This window comes from Candoia aspera, chromosome 3, assembly GCF_035149785.1.
Source record: "Candoia aspera isolate rCanAsp1 chromosome 3, rCanAsp1.hap2, whole genome shotgun sequence".
Taxonomy (NCBI): Eukaryota; Metazoa; Chordata; class Lepidosauria; order Squamata; family Boidae; genus Candoia; species Candoia aspera.
In genome coordinates, this window is record NC_086155.1 from 24177439 (window position 1) to 24201561 (window position 24123).

Sequence of the window (24123 nt, forward strand, 5' to 3'; positions counted from 1 at the left end):
CAAGCCTGTGATCAGGATTTTGGGGTGCTTCCTCGCTCTTTTGCTGGGGAACTTCAAAGCCCCTGATATTCTCCATTCTTCAGTTCTGTTACCTTTAAACTAAAGGTTGGACTGGACAAAGCTTTCAAAAGGGGACTTTGTTCTCTCTAAAAGAGAATACATCATCTTTCTGTTTTGGAGCCAATGTACAAATATCTACCAAGTTTTGAAAATGATACCTTGGTTCCTCCATCCAGCATGGCAATTTCTGTTGATTTAGGACTCTTATTTAGGTCTTCAGTCTTTAAAATCCAAAATCTCAATTATCTGAACATACTGTTTTTGCAAAAAAACCCTAAATGGTTGTGTCCCTGTAGTCTCCAAGAGTTTAGCTCAACTCAATGATATGTTAACCTTTTTATATATTATGCAAGGCCAAAAACAAACAAATTACATTATGGTTTGGTATGCTGAGAAAACCCAGCCAATTGCAGCTTATTCAGCAAATCAGGTTGATAAAATCAGTAATGTTCAAATCCAGCCACTGCGTGCTGGTAAGAGTCTGAATTTTTATGCAAACTAATATAGCATAAGGACTAAAGACTAAGTTATCCAATATATGGTGTACAGGATGCTGGGGCTCCTTCAAGTTAAGTATGTACTGTACCTCCTAGTCACATCAGAGTTTGTGTGTGAATAAATTATCTATTCTGATGAAACCTTACCTTTCTAGCCTTAGAATACCCAACTCCAAGTGTCTGCATATTTTCCCTCCATGCCTAAAAGCAGGTATGGGGAGGATAGGACAATTTAGACTGCCATCAGCCTCTGAAAGCCATTCTTAGTCTCACTCATATCTCAGTAATTTTCCCATCACCAGCAAAATAAAGCGAGGGAGAGGAATATATAAAAGACAGTAAATCATCTTCAAAGAGAAGAGTATTTTCTATACATTTATCCTCCCCTTTCTGTTTCTACCTCTGCCTGCAGCTGTTAATAACATATAGTATTTTTCTGTAGCAATGGATGACACTCCCAAATAGTACAGACCTCTATAATGAAGGTGTGTCTTTTCTCAACAGATGTAACATTTGGAAAGTAGAAAAAAGTAGAGAATTTTTTTCAGCAGAAACAAGGAACCAAATAAGCAGCCTTTCCTCAAGAAGTTAGGCCTCTGCTTCAAGTTGTAGGCTTCATTGTACACACAGTTTCCCCTCTAAGGTTCTAATCATTCTGCAACATGCTTTAAGGTGAAAGCAAAACAAGCTGGTAGCAGCTTTCCTCCGTGTACGAAATCCTATACAGTATTGGGATTCCACAAGGATTCTATGGGGGAAAAAAAGCTTTTTCAAGAATCTTCAATTGGGGGTGAATAGTACTAGTTTCTTATGAGTTGCGAATTCTTATGAATATCTGGGTTTTAAGGCAAAGAAAGATGGAAACCAGCTTCTTCTCCTCAAATGAGACCAAAAGTTAATTAAAACTTCACTATAGGGAAGGGGGAGGCCATTGATAGCCTGCATCATCAGCCCCCTCCATATCTGAACTCTTGATGTTTCCTGTAGGAGACACAATGCAGTATACATTCAAAATCAACTGTAGTTCTCAGCTGCCCTGACCCCAAATTTGTAGTTCCTATTTTGTAATAGCAAGTCAAACTAGATTTATAGGACCTGGTGCCTTAAAAGTGGAGTATTAGGAAGGCAAACCTGAAAAGCTAGTAGTGTGAAAACTATGGGGTAACCTAGCACTTACCACCTGATTGGCTGGCTTGTGCCTCTTCATGCTTGACACTTGAGTCAGATATAAATGCAGCAAGTGCTGCACTGTTTCATTTATATATGTCAGCTACATTCAGGAAAAAATAGATATACAATATCGATATGGTTAACTCAGAAATAAAGATAGCTTTTAGATTTGCCTAAGAAATATCTTCTAAGAGACTCCTTTATCTAAGCTACTACTTTGAAATATATGTCATCACCATAATATGCACCGTCACCTGGTATGTCTTGCTTAGACCTCGCTGGGTGTGAAGGGGAGCTTCCTCCCTTGGAAATATGCCCAGCTGGGTTTGGGGTGTGGCACCAGCCATGTCCCCAAGTTAGGAGCAGGAGAATGGGTACTGTTATCCAGAAGACGTTGGTGGCTTTTAGGTGCCACCCTGCAGCTAACCAAATATGAGACCCTTTTGTGAAAGTAGGCTCTGGGGATCATATGGGATAGCTCCTATTCTGGTAGGCTCCTTGCTGTGTTGTGGCTTTCCTGCCTGGGCTTCTTGAAGCTGAGGCCAGGTGGGCAGTGGAGTACCCCAGACTTATGGTCTTGGGTGACTTCAACCTGACTTCTCTAAGGATGGAGAGTTGGCTTAGGGGTTCATGGCTACCATGGCAGCCACAGACCTGAACCAAGTCATTGAGGGTTCGACACACCAAGAGGTCATGCTAATGTTTTTTTATTCCCTGTCCATGAGTGATATAGTCTGGATATGGGGGATGTCAGCATCAGTCTACTGCCATGGGCCAATCACTCTGCTCATCTTGGAGTCTTTTGTAGCTGTCCCCCCACTAGAGGAAGGCTGGACTTGTTTGATCAGATCAAGCACCTGATCGACTCTCTTGAGTTTCAGAGGGAACTTTTCCTGAGGCTCTGACACTTGAGGCCTTAGTAATCACTTGGAACAAGAGCATAATGCTAAGCTTGGATCAGATTGCACCTGTGCAGCCTCTACCTGTTATGGATACCAGGGAGCTCCCTGGGTTTGGAGGAACTCCAGAAGATGAAACCGCAGAAGAGATACCCAGAGTATCACTGCAGGAAGACAAAGAGTGAATTTTACCAAATGCAGGTAATAGCCTTTATTAAAGACTACCTTGTGATAAGAGCAGCAAAAACTAAATTATTTTTCCACTCTTATTGCATCCAGATAGCCTCTTAATGGTCTTGTTTAAGGTGAACTGGATCCTCCTGGGGAGGGAGGGCCCAGAGGAACATTTACAGGGCTGCTGTGAGAAGTATTCTAGGCATCTGGCAGATAAAGGTGCTCAGATCCAACCAGAGCTGGATTCTTCTGTGTACATCCGATGGAGGTGTGGTCTGACTGTGTTGCCTGGGAAACATTGGAGCCTGTTGATCCTGAGGTGATGGACAGAATCCTTGAAACTGTGTACTTGGCCACCTGTGTATTAGAATCTAACCTACTGTATGTATCAGGAACTGTGACAAGGCCCCTGGGAGGTGATAAGGGGCTAGATCCAGCCATTGGTTAATTCATCCCTGAGTGAAACTGTAAATATCCCATCTTCAAGAAACCATTGCTGGACCCAGTGATACTGGACATTTCCCCTCATTTTCCCGCTCTTTTTTAGAGAAGGTGATGGAGGTGGTGGTTGCGCTGCAGCTTCAGAGGGCTCTGAAGGATATGGATTATCTGGAGCCTTTTCAATCCAGATTCAGGCCTGGGCATAGTACTGAAACAGCATTGATTGCTGGGAATTGTATAAGCAAGGATTTTTAGATTCAGGGTCTCATAGTGAGAGGGCTCTATAAATTCATCCTATATCTAACTGGCTTTAACGCAGCTGACTTTCATGATGGTTATCAAGTTTGTCTAATACTTCAAATCTGATTTGTTTGCATTAATTGCCAAGCAATATGGCTGCCATTCCAACAAGATCAAATAACATCAAATTCAGAATTCTGAATTTATAAAAATATAAAATTATTTGTATTACCTCAGAAATATTGGAATCCAGGTAATATTTGTCAAACTTTGCAATTATCTCTATCATTTTTTTAGTAACTGTATTTATAACCAAAATTACAGGATCAGACCTCAGCCTACATAATACAGAATTCTATTCCGTGGACTGGACAACTGAATGTCTATGAGAAGACTATAGGCAAACATAACAACTAATACCTGCTCCAAAATTTCTTTTCTAGCAAATAGTGCTTAGAAAGGTGCTGCTTCTATCCTGAAGATACAACTGACATGACTAACAGCCACAAACTGTCTTACCTACCACAAATTTGTCTAATCCCTCTTTATCTAACTTGGTGGTGGCCATAACATTTTACAGATAGAAATTCCACAGTTTTAACTATGTATTCTGTGCAGTAGTCCAGATTTTCCCTTTATTTTGAACCTCCCACCAGTAAGCTTCAGCAGATGATCCCAATCTCTAGAATGATGAGAAAAAGAACATTCTCTACATTATCAACAGACTCCAAAATCTCTTAATATTAGAACCATGTTTAGAGAGTATTGGGACTATGAACTGGAAGTCACTATTGCTTAGGATACTTCAGGAATTAAGGTAATTACCTTATATTAGTATATTAATTACAGTATTAATTCAAGTAAAGTGGCTAAAGCAATCTGCACAAATCCTACAGAATGACTAAAGGATTCATTTGAGGGTTTTTTGCTTACTGTATTGCACTTTTTCCATCTTTATTATTAGTGCCACTACGATAAAGAACATGCAACCTTTGATTTTCAGAACTACCCTTGCTAATGGGCATTTGGTGTTTCACTAGATCTCCAGCCAAAGAGATTATGAAGATATCATAGCTCCTTAAAGAAAGGTATCTGGCAGCCATTAATTGCCTTAAGATCAAACACTACATTTTTCCTTGCCGTCATAATTTAAAATACCTCATTGCAGCAAGTCATGGGATTGATGCCTGTTGCTAAACTCTGCTAGAGACAGAGTTCAGGATCCAGGAGAAGCTCTGTAAAACCAGGGGTCTAGTTCAGAAGAGCAGTAGGGAATATTTTTTAAAAAGGCACAGAAGTTAGACGTAATGTTCAAAGAATATTCTATTAATATTAGATGTTACTGTAATTAACAAAGGCAGCACAGAACTGAAAGTAATATGAAAGGGGTATCATTTCTTTTAGCATACTATTATCTAGGTGAAATATGATTTGGTAGGTTTTAAAGCACTTGCTGGTAAGTGGTAATGGAAGAAGGGTGTTCAGTATAAGCAGCCTAACTTCTAGCACCTGAGTTCTGTTGACCCCTAATGCTGGGGGATGGAAATAGCGGGGACTTGCAGCCCTTATTAACATTCATGAAGACTCTTAGCAATCTAAGAATAAGGACCAGAGTACAATCACTTAAAGACATCACAAATGCACCCAGTTTTCTTGAAAATGCATTCAATCATGGAGCATATACAGGTATGTCAAATCTTGGGTTGAAAGACCACATTTCCACACAAGGTGCTCCTTACCCACTACAGACAAACACACATACTTTTTAAAGGCCAAGTATTTTGCATAACAGGGGAGAAATAGCGAGCTGTATTTTGCTGCCTATCCATCAGATTGGAGGCCCAATAGTTGACGATTGTTTGGGAGATAATGTTGGTTCTGAACAATCAGACAAAGTCTTCAATGTCTATGGTAGGCAGGGTTGATTTCCAGTAAGAGAACTGGCTAAACTCTGGACAAGCCAGGGAAGCAACTACATCCTCACCAATAGGTGGAAAGAGAAATTCCACCACCTCACCCAGACGCTCATACCTAGAAGAAAGAGGACATGACCAATTAAAAACAGCAAGCATCTTTCCTTGTACATTTACACTTTCTCTCAGAGAATGCACTCTCAATTTCACTATGGAAACAAATATTATTTACTTATTTTACGTATTTAAATATTAGGTAAAGGTAAAGGTTTCCCTTGACGTAAAGTCCAGTCGTGTCCGACTCTAGGGGGCGGTGCTCATCTCCGTTTCTAAGCCGTTAGAGTTGGCGTTGTCCGTAGACCCGTCCGTGGTCATGTGGCCGGCATGACACGGAACGCCGTTACCTTCCCGCCGAAGCGGTACCTATTGATCTACTCACATTTGCATGTTTTCGAACTGCTAGGTGAGCAGGAGCTGGGACTAGCAACGGGAGCTCACCCCGTCGCGCGGATTCGAACCGCCAACCTTCCAATCGGCAAGCTCAGCAGCACAGCGGTTTAACCCGCAGCGCCACCGTGTCCCTCTATTTAAATATTACTTTAATATTAATAAGTTGTTTATACACTTATTATGTCCATCCCATGCACATACTATTAAACTATGGATCTCACATTACATCCACTACAGAGATTTCCAGTAATAGCAGTAATCTGTAATAAGCTTTCTTGCCTGCTCTTCTAAGAACACTTGCCATATGTAATGCAGTGACATCGCAGTTAATGTTTCCATAATTTCCTTCTTCAAGGGCTACATGTGGTTATTGAAGTTGCAACCAAAGCCCCTCCAATAGTTGTAAAAATTATAAACGCAAATGCATCAGAATGGGGAAATAGTACTCTGTCATAAGTTTAATAAATCCTGAATTTATTAAATCTAATATATATTTAAATTACATAAATTTTATTTTTCCCCGGGCTGTTTCTACTTTCTAGAAAGTATCCTATGGCAATCCATCCAAATCCAGCACAGATGGGGGGAAATTATATGTCTGTGCTGTACATGACTGAATGATGCTGGTAAATATGAAAGAATGTTTCAGCAGTATCACATGGTGAAGGAAGAAATCCGCTTGCTGCATAGTTTTGCCTGTATTAGCCACTTAGATTTTTTTGTTTGAGCACATTGTTCCGCAAGGAGCTTTACAGACTGCAAAGGAATGGGCTGATTTGCAAGCTTACGTGGACTTGGTAATTTTTATGAGTTCCTGGGTCAATTCCCCTTTGGGGTTTACAGTGAATATGCGGGATTCTGGTAATGCCACTTCCTTGTAGGCGTAGACATCCTGTTCAAGAAACCACAAGCAGGATACAAGTCAAAATAATGCAGAGTTTCACCAAGGGTAAACAACTCCATTTATACACACTCTTCATACTGCTGATACTCACAGTTGGTCTGTTCCCAAAGGCAGCATAGAAGGGCTGGCTGTTTGAATCAAATAAATTTTGGATGTCTGCCAGACAGGCAATTTTGAACACTTCTGGCTTCTTCTCAATCACTTCCCTGTAAAGCAGTGGATAAATAGTTCACTAAGGCAAACTGCTTCTCCCTCCCTCTTCCTGATCAAATACTTACAGAAAGGGGAAGTAGTAATTAGTTTCTGGGCAATCAGTACAATGAAGCATGATTAAGAAACAGAATTCAGGATGAGGTCACGATGACCAGGTCATCATAAGCATGGCACAGCTTTAGCTCCCATTGGGATTTCATAGGAATACTCCTTCAGTTTCTCCCTATCATTAGTTATTATGGCAAAATATGAAGTGTTGATTTCCAGCACCTGATTGTCAGGGTAGATTGCAATTCCAGATGCAAACCAAAATTTTAATTTACAGCTTTCATTTTTCTCTTTACATGAAATCATAAACAATGAATTCCAGTTCATAAGTACTCAAATACCATGCCCTTGTACTATGTCGCATCCCTATTAGCTCTGAAGAAAGCAGTATAATGGCGCTCACACAAATTAAGGCACTCCATTACATGGAAAGGCTTACCTATGAAATGCTGAGAAGAGGCTGCTTGGTGCAAGCAGGATGGGTCCTTTGGGGAGCATCCAACCTTGGTCATTGACACATTCTAAATATCCTTTGGTGATGTGTGCCATGCCAATTGCTCTGGCTGAACAATAGAGAAACTTGTACCCATTGCTAAAATGGAGATGATACCAAATGAAATGAAACCATTTTGCTTAATATCCCACTCATCTGATCTCCCCTTCCAGTAGGAATGGTGCAACTGATTTGTTCCCAACCAGCTCTTACAACTGGGTTAAAGACATTTGAAAATTGTAGAGCAAAATAATATTTTAAGAGTATTTCTCAAAGACCTCTCCACACCAAAAATATCTGCTCTTTCAAATGATTACTTCCCTACTTCAATGTCCTTTTCTGTTCAGCTTTAGGCCACTGTCTTCTCCCCCTTCAAGATTCCAACAAAGCTGGGATCATATAATAGATATGATGTTGCCAATCAAATTTGACTTCACACCACAGTGTCACTGTAGGCAAATAAGGTGAATAAATTACTAGGAAGACCATATTCCATGCCGTATTGGTTATATAGGCAAAGGTTCCTTCAAGTTAAACTCAACCCCTGGTGACTTATTGGACATGTCCATGTAGTTTTGGGCAACAATAATGAATGTTTGCCATAGTCATCTTCTGAGATGTTTTTTCAACTTCCCAGTCTAACCTAGCCCTGGGATTTCCTGGTGGTCTCACATCCAAGTACTAACCAGGCCCAACCCTGCTTTACTTTTGGAGGGATTCACTCAAATCAGCAAAATGCTGCCATCTGGCTAAATTAACCATGTAGTCAATATGAAAAGCAGTACTCTGTTCAGGACAGTGCTTTCTGAAGAACGGAACGGCAACAAATGTTGGTGATGAATGCATTTGTAATAGCTTGGCCCAAATATTGACATCCCATCCTCTTTCCTTCTTTACTGCAAAGCTTCATACTATGAGCTTCTTGTAATGAGGTTCTGTTCCTTCTTTCTATATAGCAGTGTATACATTGAATGCTGTAGATAAATGTCACTTCATGACATTTTCCCCTGTTAATTTGCTTTGCACATATTCTTATTCTGCATACAGATAAAAACATACTTCCCATGACCAACTGCATGGTGCCATCCACCCAAGATATCATCAGTACTGAGAATCTGGACCCACCAATGGCTTGCTATAGGAAGGTAGCTTCTAGCTCATGTAAAATTCCAAATCCAAGGTTGACTAGCCATTAGCAGCATATGAAAACACTAATACAAAAATTAACATGGAGATGCTCATTATGAAGCTGAAGAAGGGGATTAGGACAGAGGAGAAGAACATCAAGAAAATCAAAGCATTTCTTAAGAAGCCAGAATGAGAAAGAAATTATTTCCTATGAGCTAGAAGAATTGTCTAAATTAAATATAATTTTACATTTGACATGTTCCTAGGCAGTTGTATTAGCAGGGAATCCCAAAGAAGAAACAACCATCTCTCGCTGTTTGACAATACCCAAAATTAACATGTTAACAATTTTAGTACTGTGTATCAGTCCTTAAGAAAGGAACACATTGCCCTCCAGTGAGTTGGAGTACATAATTATTTAAGGTAAGCAGGCCAAGGATTTTCAATGGCTAGTACTCAAGACATTAAACAGTAAAATAAAACCCAATAGAAGAAAAAAATTCAATCGTCATGAAAAACACATCCATGAACCCAGCACAAATCATCAGTAGTCAGCTTATATACCAATAGCCTACCTAAAAATGTTTTGCTTGCTGGCATAATAGTATCAAAGAGGTTGTTGTGCTAGTCGTGCCCTGCCCTGGAATGGGGTATTAGGACCTAATAATTTGAAGGAATCAGCAAGTCAATAGACTTACTGCTGCTTATGGACTATAGCATTATCTCTAAATCTCTGAACATATCCAATACCTACAGATGGATTTTATGGAAGAGCTTAGCGATGCCTTGGTGGGTCCAGTCTTTCCCAAGATGTGGCAAGATATGCCCTAGAGCATCAGACCTGACGAGAAGAAAAAAATATGCATGTAACTGAGCCCTGTGATGAACTCTGCACAGTGTAGCTCAAGCTGCAAGTTGTCCTATAAATGAAGCAACAGTAATAGCAGAATGTTCATTAACTGGACATGCAACAACATGTTTCAAGATATCCTATTCAAACAGGAGTGTTTTTGTTATGGGTTTCAGCCCTCTAGGAGCTTAAGCAAGCCAGTTCACTTCCCCAATTCTTTCGTTTTGTTTTTGTTCTTTCCCAAAATGGCCACGGAAACCACTAAACATGCTTAGTCCATAAAAGCTATGTATTTTGAGTAGAGGTGGGTTGGTCCCTTTGATTCTTTTTTTTTTTTTTTAACTTTCACAAATCTTCATGCCAGTCTCATTTTCTCTGCAATACTTGCCATGCCCCAGCTAGACTCAAGACATCCATTGCTATCTCTTTCCTTCCACTGCCTAGAGCAGCATTTCTCAACCTTGGCAACTTTAAGATGTATGGACTTCAACTTCCAGAATTCGCCAGTCAGCATATCCATACATCTTAAAATTGCCAAGAATGAGCAACACTGGCCTAGATTTTCAGCATCCTCTTCCTGTTTCTACAGGCATTGGTAAGATGTATCTACTCCTTTCTCCCACTCTAACAATTGCAACCACCTGTAACTACATTTATAGTTACTGGAAAAAGTACTCAGTTGCAAAATTGCTAGCATGCTATCCTTTCACCATCATAGCTTATTAAAAAAACATGTTAAATGCTGGACAAAAACAGGCTTTGTAGCTGGAAAGCTTCCCCTCATAGCAACCATTCACATATTTTTTGTAAACCACATGAGGATGGCATATGTGCACGCTACCAATTTGAGAAAGAGAGAGAGATCATATTACTTTTGTGGAGTTGGGGGAGTGAGGGCATTTTTCTTACTCCACATCAGCTACAGTTCAGGTTAGGTCATGTATTAAATGACTGATTGGCTCATGGTGATTTCTGCACATTCTCTACATTTCAAGGTTGGCAAAAGTGAAGACAACTGCAGATCAACTGTAAACTCCTTTGGATAGATGGTAAGAGGAAATAATGGTGGCATGAAAATGTCCAGAGTCCAGTATTATACAAAGCATTGTCAGTGGGCATCTACCTGGTGATGGTGCCATCAATATCAGAGATCACCACCTTGTCATTCCAATTCCATAGGTAAATGTTAGCTTCACAACGACATGTGCCCTGGTACTGAGTGGTCACACTGAATACTACCTCATTAGGGCCATCTCTCAGGTTCAGCTTTTTCTGCAGCAAAAGAAGAGTAAAAAGAGGCAGACAATTACAAAACACTTATTTAGAATGTGACATTTGCCAGAACTGATTTGTTACTTATGCATCAATTCAGTTTTTATTCAGAAGTAAGTGCCACTAAATTCAGTACTGTTTGCTTTCAGATGAAGGTGAACACAAGGATAAATCCACCCTTCCTTCTTTCTCTGCACTCCAAACAACCAGACATAATATAGCAAGTCATTTCTCAGTCCCAATTCTGATTCTCTCAGATTTTTGCAAAGCCTTCAAACTATTTGGAAAAGGGAGGCTATTATACCAGGAATAATTCTTTGCTGCTCAAAAATTTATCGGTATTTTGCAAGGTCCCAATCCAGTCAAAATTAAGGCTTTTAAATTATCTTGATTTTTTATTTATTTATCAAATTTGTCACTGCCCATCTCCTCCGAACGGAGGGACTCTGGGCGGTTTAATACATTATTTTAATGTATTAAGAGCATACTAATATCTTAATCCTAATTGAAACTGATGCTCATATTTGGACAAATGGTTTCATGTCCCTAGTGATTATGTACTTTTCACTGAAAACAGATTAAACAAATTGGTTCATCTTTTTTATAAATTTTCTATATTATCTCTAATTTCTTAATAAACTGTGAGCTTTAAAATAGAAATATAGACATTTCTTTTAGTCTAATTTTTAAAAAGTAGAGATGTACATCCACTTATACTTTGCAAATCTAATCATTGTAGCAGGGTTCAGTTACTACAGACCTGCATTACATGTGTCCTATTGCCAAAGCACTGAACAGAGCCTTCAGAATATTACAAAAGCTAATATTAAATTTTAATATTTAATTATTATTTTAACTGCATTTAAATCAAATTCAGATTTGGCCTTGCTTCTTTGTTTTGGCTGTGGCCAAACTTGCCATTCAGATATGGCCCCAAATTGTGCACACCTAAATTATTGTATTCCTTACTTCACTGATACCCTCCCCATCCTATAAGATTTCAAAGTGACTTACATGGAGTCATCATTCATTTTATCTGCATGATGCAACTTGGTGTGGTAGGTTAGGCTAAGAGAAAGTGACTGGCTCAGAGTTCCCCCGTGAGCTCCACAATTGACTGAGGACTTTTACCTGGATTTCTGTGGTCTCAGTCCAACATCCTATGCATTGGAGAGCCAGTGTGATGTAGTAGTTAGAGCAGAACTGGTGAGATTCGGGTTCAAGCCCGCCCTCAGCCATAGAAGCTCACTGGTGATTTGACTTTGGGCCAGTCACTTTCCCTCAAGCCAACCTACCTCATAGGATTGGAGAAAAATTGGAAGAAAGAGTTATAAAGATTACTTTGAGCTCTTGGAACAAAAAAGAAATGAACATGTTATGAATAAACAAAATATAAATAAACCACTACACCACTCTGGAAAATAAATATTGATGATGAATTAACAGAGAAAGGCTTGGCCCAGAAACTTCATCACCTACTCATATTTTCAACTACACATTCAAATGCCCAGTCTGCCCCAACCATTTCTTAACTTCTAAGGATTAAAGTCTGGTCTTATTTTCAACATGCAACTCATAACTGAGAGGACTGAATTGCAACTGCAAAGTCCATCTAAGAGGAATGCCAGTGAGGCAGTGTGTTCTGGGGGCCTCTCTCTGAACAGAAAGTTCTCTCCTGAATCAAACAGGAATATATAGAAAAGAATGTTCAAAGCTACATACAATTTGATCAGAAGAGAGTCTTAAGGATTTCTTGTAAGTTGGAAGAAACTTCTGTGTAATAGCATCTGGTATGGATCTGTCTCCTTGATGTGAGGCTACAGCATCATCTTCACTGGATGAATCATTTTCCCTCCTATGGTTCACAGAAGCAAAATAAATTGTCAGCATAAAAGAGGATTAGGCCAAGAAATATGGGTTAAATCCCATTGTGTAGAATAACATCCGCTGAGGAAATAAATTCTGTATGATACCTATTATGACTTTAAAGGAATCAGGTAGAGATCAATCAACTTATCACCTAAGTTGTTACCACAACTGACACCTTGCTAAATGTATTTATTTATTACACCATTTATAAACTACTTCATCCAAATAACTTAAGGCCATTCAATGCAAAATAATACAACATAGTTCCATGACAACTCTAATATTCCGAAGACCAAAGATTGGCATCTGACATTATCCCAGGTGTAACAGGAGGAACAGAGTCCAGTAGATCAACTTCCAACCCTGCACACTAAATATAAGGTAAACACTCCTTCAAATAAAGCTCAGCTCTAGTGACTTCATAGGTATATCCATGTTGTTTTCTTAACAGTAAGGAGGTAGTTTATTTTTTCCTCAATTTTTTAAAAAATGTTTCCAATGTAGTCTATAGCCCTGTGGTTTCCAATTGATCTTCCATTGATAATTCATCAGGTCAGGCCCTGCTTATTTTTTCAAGATCAGCTAAAAATGGCTAGGTGCTGTACCTAATTAGGCATACATAGCTCTTCCGTAATGTCTGATGAACAATTGTAGAAGTAGGGGCTTTGCACATATAGACGCTTCTATATGAATAAGACTGGTTTAATTTGACGTCCAGTACAACTTCTCACATTTTTAAACAAAAGCCTCAGAAAGATATAACTTCTATTTCCAGTGATCTATAATAATGAACATGGCAGCTAGCAACAGGAACTGAATTTTATGTTCTATATTGGTTTTAAAGTTTTAGGTAAAATGGGTAGTAAACCAATTACAGGATTAAATAGTAAAGACAGTTGTGTGATTTTTCACAGTTTCTTCAATAATGCTTGACTAAAATGAAAAAAGAATGATAACGAGTACCACTTTGCTTAGAACCCCTCCAGCACAATTGTAAGCGTAGTATGTCACATATAGACAATTTTCCTGGTTCTTTTTATAGTAATTTTATTAAAGATTACAATTTACAATAATAGAAACTAATACAAACTAAAAAAAATAGAAGGTGCAGAAAATAAAAAAAGAAAAGAAAAAATATAAATATAGTAAAGAAAAGAAATATATAAAGAAGTGATTTTCCCCTTCATCACAAGTTCAGCAACTTATCACCTTCTCTTAAACTACAGCAAATGATTTCTTCTTCCCATATCCCATCTCTTTATCTATAAACAAATCCATAAAACCTCATAATTTCAGTCCTGATTTCAGCAGAAGTCCATTAAGGGTTATCAAAGATAACATATCTATTTTAACCTTGATCAAATAAACTAACTTTACATTTCTTCCTTTTACTTCTAACAATCTTGATCATTAGTCCCTTCAAATAATGTGCTAGAACTTGATTTCTTTTCATTTTTATTTTGTCCCTTCTCACAAAATTCTTCAAAGCTTTAACAAGCCTCTTTTGTAATTCCAATATAGGAAAATTATCCAGGTCACTCTCTTTGTTTGTTATTTGTATATCCCTTTTAATTATTAAGATATCAGCTGGTTTATTTTGTATGTCCAGTGTAACATCTTTTTCCATGTCATTATTGTAGCCTGTCATTTTAAAATCCACTTTCAAATCAGTCTCAGTCATGTCAGGAAAACTTGTTCCTCTTCCATAGCAACTTTTAAACACAGTCTATCTATAGAGGCAGACACTTTTAAAATTAACTTCTGGGTTTATTGTTCAAAAATATCCTTCAATATGTCCAATGTTAAAATATTTTGCTTCATTCTGTATGATAAGTCTTGTTTGAGTGTTCTTCTTTAATTGTAATTTTTAGTTCCTTCTAGTTCCCTCTAGTGTCCAATTTTTAAAGTCTTATTTTTTAAAAAGAATTCAGAACAAAAGCATTTTCCAATGGGAAGGATTGTGGGTGATCTCAAGTCCTCTCCTTGTCTGGAGAGGAATTACAAAGAGCTGGTCTACTCGCTGGCTCTTCATTCCACCACAGTCATTGGCTCTGCTTTTCACGGAGCCATCTTCAGTTTGCCATTTCTTCCCCAGAAGTCTGTTAATTCTTGATGATTGACATGTTGAAATAGATTTTAAAGAGAGTCTATGTTACAAATACCTGCAAGCAGATTAACTGAATTCAAATCCCAAAACATCCTCTGAGGTTTTTCAAACTTTTAAGAGAAACTTGCCGTTGGATCTGATGAACTGAGCTGCACCTCACAAAAGATTATGCCTTTTAATAAAATGTATTAGCCTGAAACAGTGCTACAGACTCCTTCTGAATTTACTTATTTTAATTTGTAGACTGCCCATCTCAGATTTGTAGCTCTTCATGGCTAACAATGATTAAAAACAGAATAAAAATATCAATAAAGAGTATAAATGGTAGCTGAGATAAAAACCCAACCAGTACAACGATCAACATAACCATGATATGGGTTCAACCACATCCCTGGGGCCCAGCTCAGTAACAAAATCAGGTCTTCAAGGCCTTACAAAAGGCCAACAGGGGTGGGGCAAGTCTAATGTCTGTGGGGATGATGTTCCAGAAGGCAGGCACCACAACAGAAAAGGTTCTCTTCCTGGGTCCCACCAGATGACACTCCCTAATGGATAGGCCTGGAGCAGTGTTTCTCAACCTTGGCAACTTCAAGCATGCTGGCTGGGGAATTCTGGGAAATCCACACATCCTGAAATTGCCACTGTTGAGAAACACTGGCATAGAGCATCCCTCTCCTGCCAAATCTAACAGGATGGGTAGAAACAACCAGAGAGAGATGGTCCCACAATTAACAAGGCCCTAGAGACTGATATATAAGTGTCATACATTACTGAAAATATTCCTTTGATTTTAAGTGAAGTAGATGTATAGCATTTTTCAGTATTGTGAACAATAACAACAATTAATAAGCATCTGGTAAACTGAAGAGGAAAGAGTTGAACTTGCTTTATTTGTATTCTTGTATTTTTACACAATATAGTCAGCAATAATAGATTCTCCATCCATAATTAAATCTCTCCTGTAAGATCTTCTATCTTCCTATTCCTTATCATCAACAAATTAATCCTCATAAATAAAATAAAATTCTGGTCAAGGAACGGGACAAGAGGGGAAAGAGAGCTAATTATTTTTCCAAATTGTTAAGGTAAGTTTTAAATGTGGATTTGTATTAATATATATTATTGCTCTTGTTGAATTAAGACAGTTTCATCAAAACTAAGTCTCCACTATAATTATTTATGAAAAATACACTCATGCCCTTAGATACCCTGAATTCCACATAATATCAATTTATCACAACAACTTACCTCTGAAGAGAAGTGTCCTCCTGATTCTTGAGTACTCTGTTGGACTTCTGGGCACTGATTTCATGCTATGGATACATAAAAATACCTTTAGTTAAAGTTCCTTAAATACCTGTTCAAGCACTAAATCATATTTCTCCCGCCTGGTGTCTCCTAGATAAATTGGAGTCACAAATCCCAGATTTCCAAGTCAGAATGAACATTCCAGGTTACAGAAGGCTTCACTAAACTAAGGAACTCATCTCTGCTACAAAGGATTGGATACAGAGATACCAGATTTGGCCATGTGTCTATAAAAGGAGAGATATACTAGTACCTAATTTGACTAGGGTTGAATACATCTGAGAAAAGCCCAATTCAACTGCAACATTTTGTTCTGAAAATCACAGAGGGATGTTTCCTTTACATATTATAATATATGTACCTCCTCATTTGAAAATTCTTTTCGCCTCCAAGAAAACCACCACCTTCCACCTTTCTTGGGCATCTTTTCTTTCATTAATCTGTCAACAGTATTCTGAAATCACAGCAAAGAGGAAGAAATACTGTGTTAAATTGGTTTTAATCCAAAAGCAACTCTTACAATCTTAATTAAGAATAATAATAGACCCACAATTGTCGGATAAACCCTAACCTCCAAACATATTGATGCCAGCTGTCTAATCCAGGAAGGAGCCAACCAGCCCACAGCTTTCAATGTTCCCAAAGAATAAGTATCATAGAAAGATAAGAGTCTTACTGCGACTGATCCAGCTGCATGAAGAAACTCAGGACAGCAAGAATGGGAAGTCAGAAGAGGCTTTCAAGCTTCAAGGAGGAACAGCAGACCAGTGAACAATGGCACTGAACTATGAAGTCTATTCTGTGGAGTCCTTGGTGCTCTCTGAGCTTGGTTATTTGTTTGTAGATATTTCATTACCCGACTAGGTAACATCGTCAGTGCTAGTGATCGTGGGGTTGTTCTCTGCTTATATACAGTAGTTTGTCTGCACTGTTTATATACAGTAGCTTGCTACAGCAGCATATAAACAGGCAGCAATCCCCACACTCACTAGCACTGATGATTTACCTACTTGGGTAATGAAACATCTGCAAACAACCAGGCTCAGAAAGCACCAAGGACTCCACAGTTCAGCCCTGAGCTACAGATACTCTCTTCTATTGGAAGTCTACTCTGGGAACTTAGACCCTATTCTAAGACCCTATTCTAAAATGCTACTGTAGCTTCTGGGGTGGAAATAAGTCATTTACCTAAAGAGGAGGCATATACTCTGAAGTAAAGTAGTAAGGCCTGCTTAAGTTGTATGTGGAGAGCTAACAAGCTGGGTATTTTCTCTCATTGAAGGTGCATTGGTCACAGCAAGGATTTTATCAAATGTGACGTGTTGGGTAGTAATTTAAAAGCCAAAGGTTTTCAGGATGGCAGCTTGCAAGGAGGCAGTAGATTCTACAGTGTAGAGCCTATCCCACCTGTGTCTTTCCTAAATGTAGGAGGATATATTCTTAAGTATTAATTGCCAAGAATCTGGCTGTAGAGCAATTTTCCTCAGGCATTTTCCTCAAAATTTCCTGAGGGTAAACCCAGAGGATTATAAATCTTCATATGCCAGTGTAGTCTCCGATGATGTTTTGCCAATTAGAGTTTTCTATGCTGGATTTAAGTATCTCTTTTTGATTACATTCACTTCTGAATTGTTTTTTTCTTCCAAATCTCGGACAAACCCTCTAATTGGGATTTACAACTTTTTTTTCTATGTTTGGGAGGACATCTTAGCACATTCTCTAACTTTCTGTATTGACTTTCAGTAATTCCTCTTTGCTGCTCAACAGCTTATTGTCTTCCTGTTAATAATTCTTAGAATTGCATTTTCTAATTACAATAACTACTGAAAGAGACAGTTATTTGGTCAAAAATGTATCAGGTTTGTTTTTCTTTTTCTTCATTTTGATTTTTTATCTTTTCAAGAACTTCAAGGGAAATTCCCCATTATATATGTTGTTGTGGGGAAAATAGCAGGAGGAAGATGTATTAGGTATGTTCGCTGCCCTGAGTTATTTATAAAAATAATAAAGGTGGGATAGAAATTAATTAATTAAATAAATAAATATAAATACAATTTGCTTTTCCTGCATAGCTAGGAATTTTATTAATCCAGATATTGCCCTTCCATTTGTTTTAACTAGATACATTTTGCTTCAACCAGTTCAGTTTTGCTTCAACCAATTCAATCTGGTTTGCAAAGAATGAGATAAATCTATCAATCTATCTATCTATCTATCTATCTATCTATCTATCCATCCATCTCCTAAAGCCTGGATGCATTTACTTATATCAGAAGCATGTTTGTACATTGGCATAGTATCAGAAACCACAAACTGAGAGAATAGGACTTAAAATAGTCCAGACAAACTGAATAATTTTTCTCAAGGCAGCAACCTCTGTGTGTGGCTAGTACCTGGTCCATGATCTGGAACATGGGCAATAACAAAGATTTTGCTATACGAAGCTAATGATATCATCCCTGGCAAGGTCAAATACAAGAGAAAGGATTTTAGGAAAGGCTTAACAGACATTTCTGAAGCAATGTATTCCAACATCAGATGAAGATTTTGATGAAAAGGGTTACAAAGTAGGGATGGTTAATGGCAAGACTGTCTTGCTTAAAATTTACTGTTAAATGTGGTTAATAAGGCATTAAACGAAAAGAAATTATTCAATCTAACCAAAACCATAGGAATTTAATGAAATTTGCAATATTAAACTTTAAACTATAAACTACACCTTAACTATTAAGGGCCTAAGTTAAGGTGTTTGCTATTGCTAATGTATCAGAAATGGCAGAATGATGAAGGCAGAACTTTGAATACTAATGTAGGTGGAAATAATGGCATCAAGTATAACTTATTTTTGTACCTTGTTATACAAATGCATAATATTTGAAATAGATCATTTTACTTCTTTAGTCATCTTTATTACAGTATCTGCTTTCACAGATAACCAATTGTTTACTCATCCTGTTTTATGCAATCCCATCCTACTTTTTAAAAAATGTATTTTGATTAACATGTTTAATTTGAGGAAAAAACTAATTCAGACATCAACAAAGGGCAAGAAAGAAGTCTTTTGAGCATTATCACCAAATTCTGGGAAGCTGTTCTACTTATAACATAATTTTCTTAGGCCTCCCCCCCCCCAACCTTTTCCTCTCTTTCTTCTATTATTTTCATGATTAGTAATCATGAAAGTATATTAATAATACAGTTTTATGTATGTTTTTCTTCTGTTAAGTAGTTTAGCCATATAAATTTTAAAAAGTGACAAAACCCAAATAGCAGACTGCATTTCACAACTTAGCTAATTATATTTTTAAAATATATGACTATGATAATCTCATATTAAGATCTGCTATAGTGCCATATTAAATGTTTTAATTACATGTGGGAGAATAAGCTTGGGTGGGTAATCATACGGTAGAATATCACTTCCAATCTTAGCATCTAATGTTTAAACAGAGAGTGGTCGCCATGTCCCTCTGGACAAGAAAATTGCCATGTTTAAAAATTCATCTTAAATGTGTGCTTATCATTCTCTGGAAATCAGAAACCTAGGATTCCTGAGAGCCATACAGGAATGAGATAGTCTTGATAAACTATTGCTGCAATAGCATTCAAAAGCATTAAGACGATCTGAAGCTTTGGATAAAAGCTCTGTTTCTCTGCTGGCATGCTATATTAGTCTGGTCTTCTGGCGAGATAATACCAATTAGTTCATTAGGGTAAAAGTTGTTTACCTTAGTGGAGGTTAAGAATCTGTGTTACAGCATTCTTTGAATGTTGAAACATAAAAACTTAGGTGAAGAAATTACATTTCATTACTGAATACAAAATTGCATTAACTTACTTTGGGAAGATCCTTTTGGAATGCCTGTAGTGAGAGAACCATAGGAGCTGCAACTGCCCAATTATAATATCTACAATTAGAGAGGGGGAGAAAAAAGTCTGTATATAGTGGTATGAACCTGATAGCAAAGTAATAGATGGAAAAAGATCATCAAGACTACAGAACTGAAAGATGTTGCAGTATGAATGAATACATGTAGATGTCTGAAACATGGTACCAAGTCATTATTTGCTTAAACGCATTACACCACAAACCAATGGCAAAGCCCAATGTTTGAACCCAGCTATATTCAACTAAATATCATTGTTTCATGGGGTTTCCAAGAAATTAGGATGTACAGTATTTATGACAGACAGCCGAAATGTACCATATATATGCAGGTGTATGTGTGTCTGTTTCATAAATGTATAAGTGTAACTGAAATAGGTTTCATTACATGTTTTCATAAAAATCTAAATCTGGTATCTTAACAAACCTCTAGAAGGAAGGCTTAGCCTATAATAACATCTGCAGTCCAGCAAAGGACAAGCCGATCCCAGCTACACTGTATTTATTGCTATCATGGTTGCTGAACTCAGAATATGAAAGTGTACGAGCTTCGACTTTAACATATTAGTCTTTTTTTTTTCTTTTTGGGGAATAATTGGAAGCCGGAACACATAAGAGGGGAATGCAAGTTCCACCTTCACACAAAATTCACTGACTCAGCAAGGCAGATCTTAAGAAACAGCCAAGTATATCACTATTCTCATAGAATGCAATTGGAATTCACTCACGCATCCACATACATGGCTACATAAATCATCTTTGGGGAATACAAATACCACAAGTGAAAGTGACATTCCTACTCACTTCTTCTGGATCTGTATTACCAAATCTGGGTCTTCAAGAATTGCTGGGTTCTCTGCAAACTCTTGGTAGGACACTATATGCTTCATAAACTTCTCTGCTAAAATGGAAGGCAAAAAAAAAATGTATACCTAATTGCAAGGCAGTTATTTGTAACTGGTTGTAACTAATCTAAAGTCTTTAACAAATTAATTACTACTTCCATTACCAGAGCCATTCTACCTAGTCCCATCATAATAATGTTTTGTAGCAAGCCTACATTATATACTTTGATCTATTGCTATAGCAAGAGCCAGTTTGGTGTAGTGGTTAAGGCACTGGGCTAGAAACCAGGAAACCATAAGTTCTAGTCCCACCTTGGGCATGAAGACAACTGGGTGACCTTGGGCCAGTCACTTTCCCTCAGCCCTAGGAAGGAGGCAATGGCAAACCACTTCCAAAAAACCTTGCCAAGAAACGTGCGGGGACTTGTCCAGGCAGTTTCCGAGAATGGGACATGATTGAATGGATTTTAAAAAATTGCTATAACAATAGCTTATATGTTTTCCCCAAAGATTCTTGGAGGCCAGGCAGCCAAGGACATCACTAGAATTTTCATATTGGAGGTAGACAGGCTTCAACTTTGCAGATATATTTAGCTAGTTTGGTCTTCCCTAGAACTACAAAAGCCACAGCTAAGGGCAGGTACAAATGAAGTGAATAGCCATACCCTAAGAAAGGTGAAAAAAATTATTTCCAAGCAGAAATGTGTAATCAGTACCAGAAACAAGCTCGTAAGTATTTTACATTAACATCTACTCCCAATTCTCTCCCATCTTTCAAGTATTCAGTCAATCTTAGAATGTATCAGTTACAGAATCATTTAGTCTAACCTTGGGCTTAGTGCAGATACTCTTTGATTTCCAGCAAAGTGGAGATGGGAGCCCACTACTATTCTAGCCAGACTGGTTCACTGCATTTCACCAGGAAATTCCTCCTAATATTTACCCTAAATATTCTTCTCAGCAGTCAAATGGGTGGTGGGGCTGTTTGGGCATCAGAAATCCTCACCAATCAACTGCAAGTGGCAGATTAATCTGTCTGCCCATCATACTCATGATTCCTTCATAGATTTGTATGACCATGAAGAGATAGACTATTAAACCAATTTAGGGTTGGATCAGCAATATTTCCAAAAAACCACTTTACTAGGCTTTTTCTTTACTTAGGAATATTTTCATTTTAGGACAAGCAAATTGGAATAAAACGCAGAAGAAATCCAGCCTGCAGAAAATCAAAGTACTGTAGCTATCAAGTACAGACAGACTGTATCACCCATATCACCTGAGCTGAAATTACCAACTTCTGGTCAATGATTAGTGTTCAGGATCCTTCAAGCTGGGTGAGCTTTAAATTAGTAAAGAGCAACTCTATTTCCCAGCAATTTCCAATTTTTAGGTCATTCAGTTAATCACTGAATACAGCAATTTGAAACAAAAAGCAAGAAAGCAGAAAGGTCAACTCATATGCATACACTGTCCTGTACCATGGTGCTAATCTGATTTCGAGACCCTCATGCTGCATTTACCAGTGTGTATTTTTAGAAGCCACGGGCAATCCAAGCATTAATTTCTCACTTTTAGATAATTGCCTAATTCATTCTGTGACTGGATACTATTTCTCCCACCCAATAAACATCTCCTTTAGAACAACTTTATCAGGTAGTACTGTAGAATGCCAACTCACACATCAGATCTCTACAAAAACCCTTACAGTACCAAACTGTATTCCTTCCTTTGCCTCTAAACATACCATGAGATAATTCTCCATCATCCCCAAGACCTCCACAGAGGGACAAGAGGATGGGGGGCATCAGGCTATCTTCTATAGGTTCCAACAGAGTATCTGTACTGCTGTCACCAGTTGCACCACTCAGCATGTGGGGATGAGAGAAGATGCCAGGATAAGACAGTGCTCTTGGGCAATTCAGTTCAGCATCACTAATAATAAAACCAAAAATGACAATATAAATATCTATACCATGTGAATCTCTATTATTCCTTTAAGGCAAGAAAAATGGTGGCATATTTTACTTATTTGAGGAAAGTTCACTGCTATTCTCATCTCTGAGCACTGGATCAACTTTATAGTAAGATGGGGAGGTTGCATAATACAGAAAGTTCTTCAGAGCTGTCAAATTATGACTATCTATTATATTCTGGTAGGGAATCTATGGCCGTTGGAATCCAACTTCCATCCTCCCTAGTCATTATTCATGCTCCTGGGGCTGGTGGAAATTGGAGTCCAACAACTTTTGGAAAATCACAGGTTTCTTATTTCTGCGTTGTTTATTTATACGCAAACATGTAAAATGTCACCTTATTTGTATTGGGTTAAAATTAATCTACCTGAACATAGACATGTTGTCTTACAGTAACTGAAACAGTTGGCATATAAATCATAGTTTCATGCTGTATACATGGGCCCTGGGCTTATGCAATCCACATTTCCTCTTCTCCAGTGTAGTAGTAAGATACTAAGAAGCCATATGTTAGTTGTAAGTTTTCTGAATGTGTAGATGATAAGCTTTAACTATTGGCAGCTTTTAATTATTTTTGAATCAGGACAACTATCCTGTTCAGCTTACCACTTTTTAAGGACATTGACAAACTGGAGTATGCTTGTGGGAGAGAGACCAGGATGGTGAAGGTTCTAGAAATCAAGTCCTATGAAGAATGGCAGTAGAGCTTGATATTATTAGTCCAGAAGAAAAAAAAAAATCTAAAGAGATCTAAAATCTTTGAGAATTGTCTGAATTCTCAAAGTCCCAAAGAGCTGCAGGGCTAATATACAGAAGCTGCAAAAGGATAGGTCTCTCTGGTGCTCCAGAGGACAGGACAACAACTAAATTGCAAGAAAGTAAATAAGAAGAAATTTTGTCACAAACTCTTCAACAATGAAACATGCTATTCTGGGACATCATGGGTTCCCTTTTGATGGATAATTCTAAACAGAGTTATATTGCCATTGGTCATGATTAAGTTCCTGCATTTTGCATTGGTCAAGGCATTCAAGACCCCTTCCAACTCTAACTCGAGTTCAGTAATTTCATCTATGGTTTCTCCAAAGAAATCAGAAACATTAGCCATACCTCTTGGGGAAGTAAAGTGCTAATTGCTCCGCATCCAAATTTGAGAGATCATCTAAATAAATATCAGTAGGTCCCAGATGAGGGTTTTTCTTCATGGAACCTCAAAGAGATTCAGAAAGGATTACAATAGCCCTGGTAATTTAATAAAGAAACTGTACTTCCATAGACATTTCTGTAATCATTCACTCTAATAATGGAGCCACCCCAAAGAAGCAATGAATGTCTATATACTGTAGAAGTTGGTAAATAATTTTTTAAAAAATCTATAGA

The 24123-nt window shown here is 37.9% G+C and overlaps 1 protein-coding gene across 1 annotated transcript in view; it reads right to left on the bottom strand.

Annotated features, from left to right (window-relative positions):
• Nucleotides 1–4394: 4394 nt before the first annotated feature.
• The window catches only part of LPIN3 (lipin 3), a 31821-nt gene continuing 12092 nt past the window's right edge, over nt 4395–24123 (bottom strand). Inside the window, exons 7-19 of the mRNA XM_063297163.1 lie at nt 23854–23953; nt 22515–22702; nt 20727–20823; nt 19875–19944; nt 16398–16490; nt 15977–16041; nt 12475–12607; nt 10604–10752; nt 9385–9471; nt 7449–7601; nt 6840–6954; nt 6633–6736; nt 4395–5512 (exon numbers count right to left, since the gene is read on the bottom strand). Of these exons, the coding sequence (XP_063153233.1) occupies nt 5368–5512; nt 6633–6736; nt 6840–6954; nt 7449–7601; nt 9385–9471; nt 10604–10752; nt 12475–12607; nt 15977–16041; nt 16398–16490; nt 19875–19944; nt 20727–20823; nt 22515–22702; nt 23854–23953 (1499 nt within the window). The 3' untranslated portion in view covers nt 4395–5367. The remainder of the gene's footprint in view (nt 5513–6632; nt 6737–6839; nt 6955–7448; nt 7602–9384; nt 9472–10603; nt 10753–12474; nt 12608–15976; nt 16042–16397; nt 16491–19874; nt 19945–20726; nt 20824–22514; nt 22703–23853; nt 23954–24123) is intronic.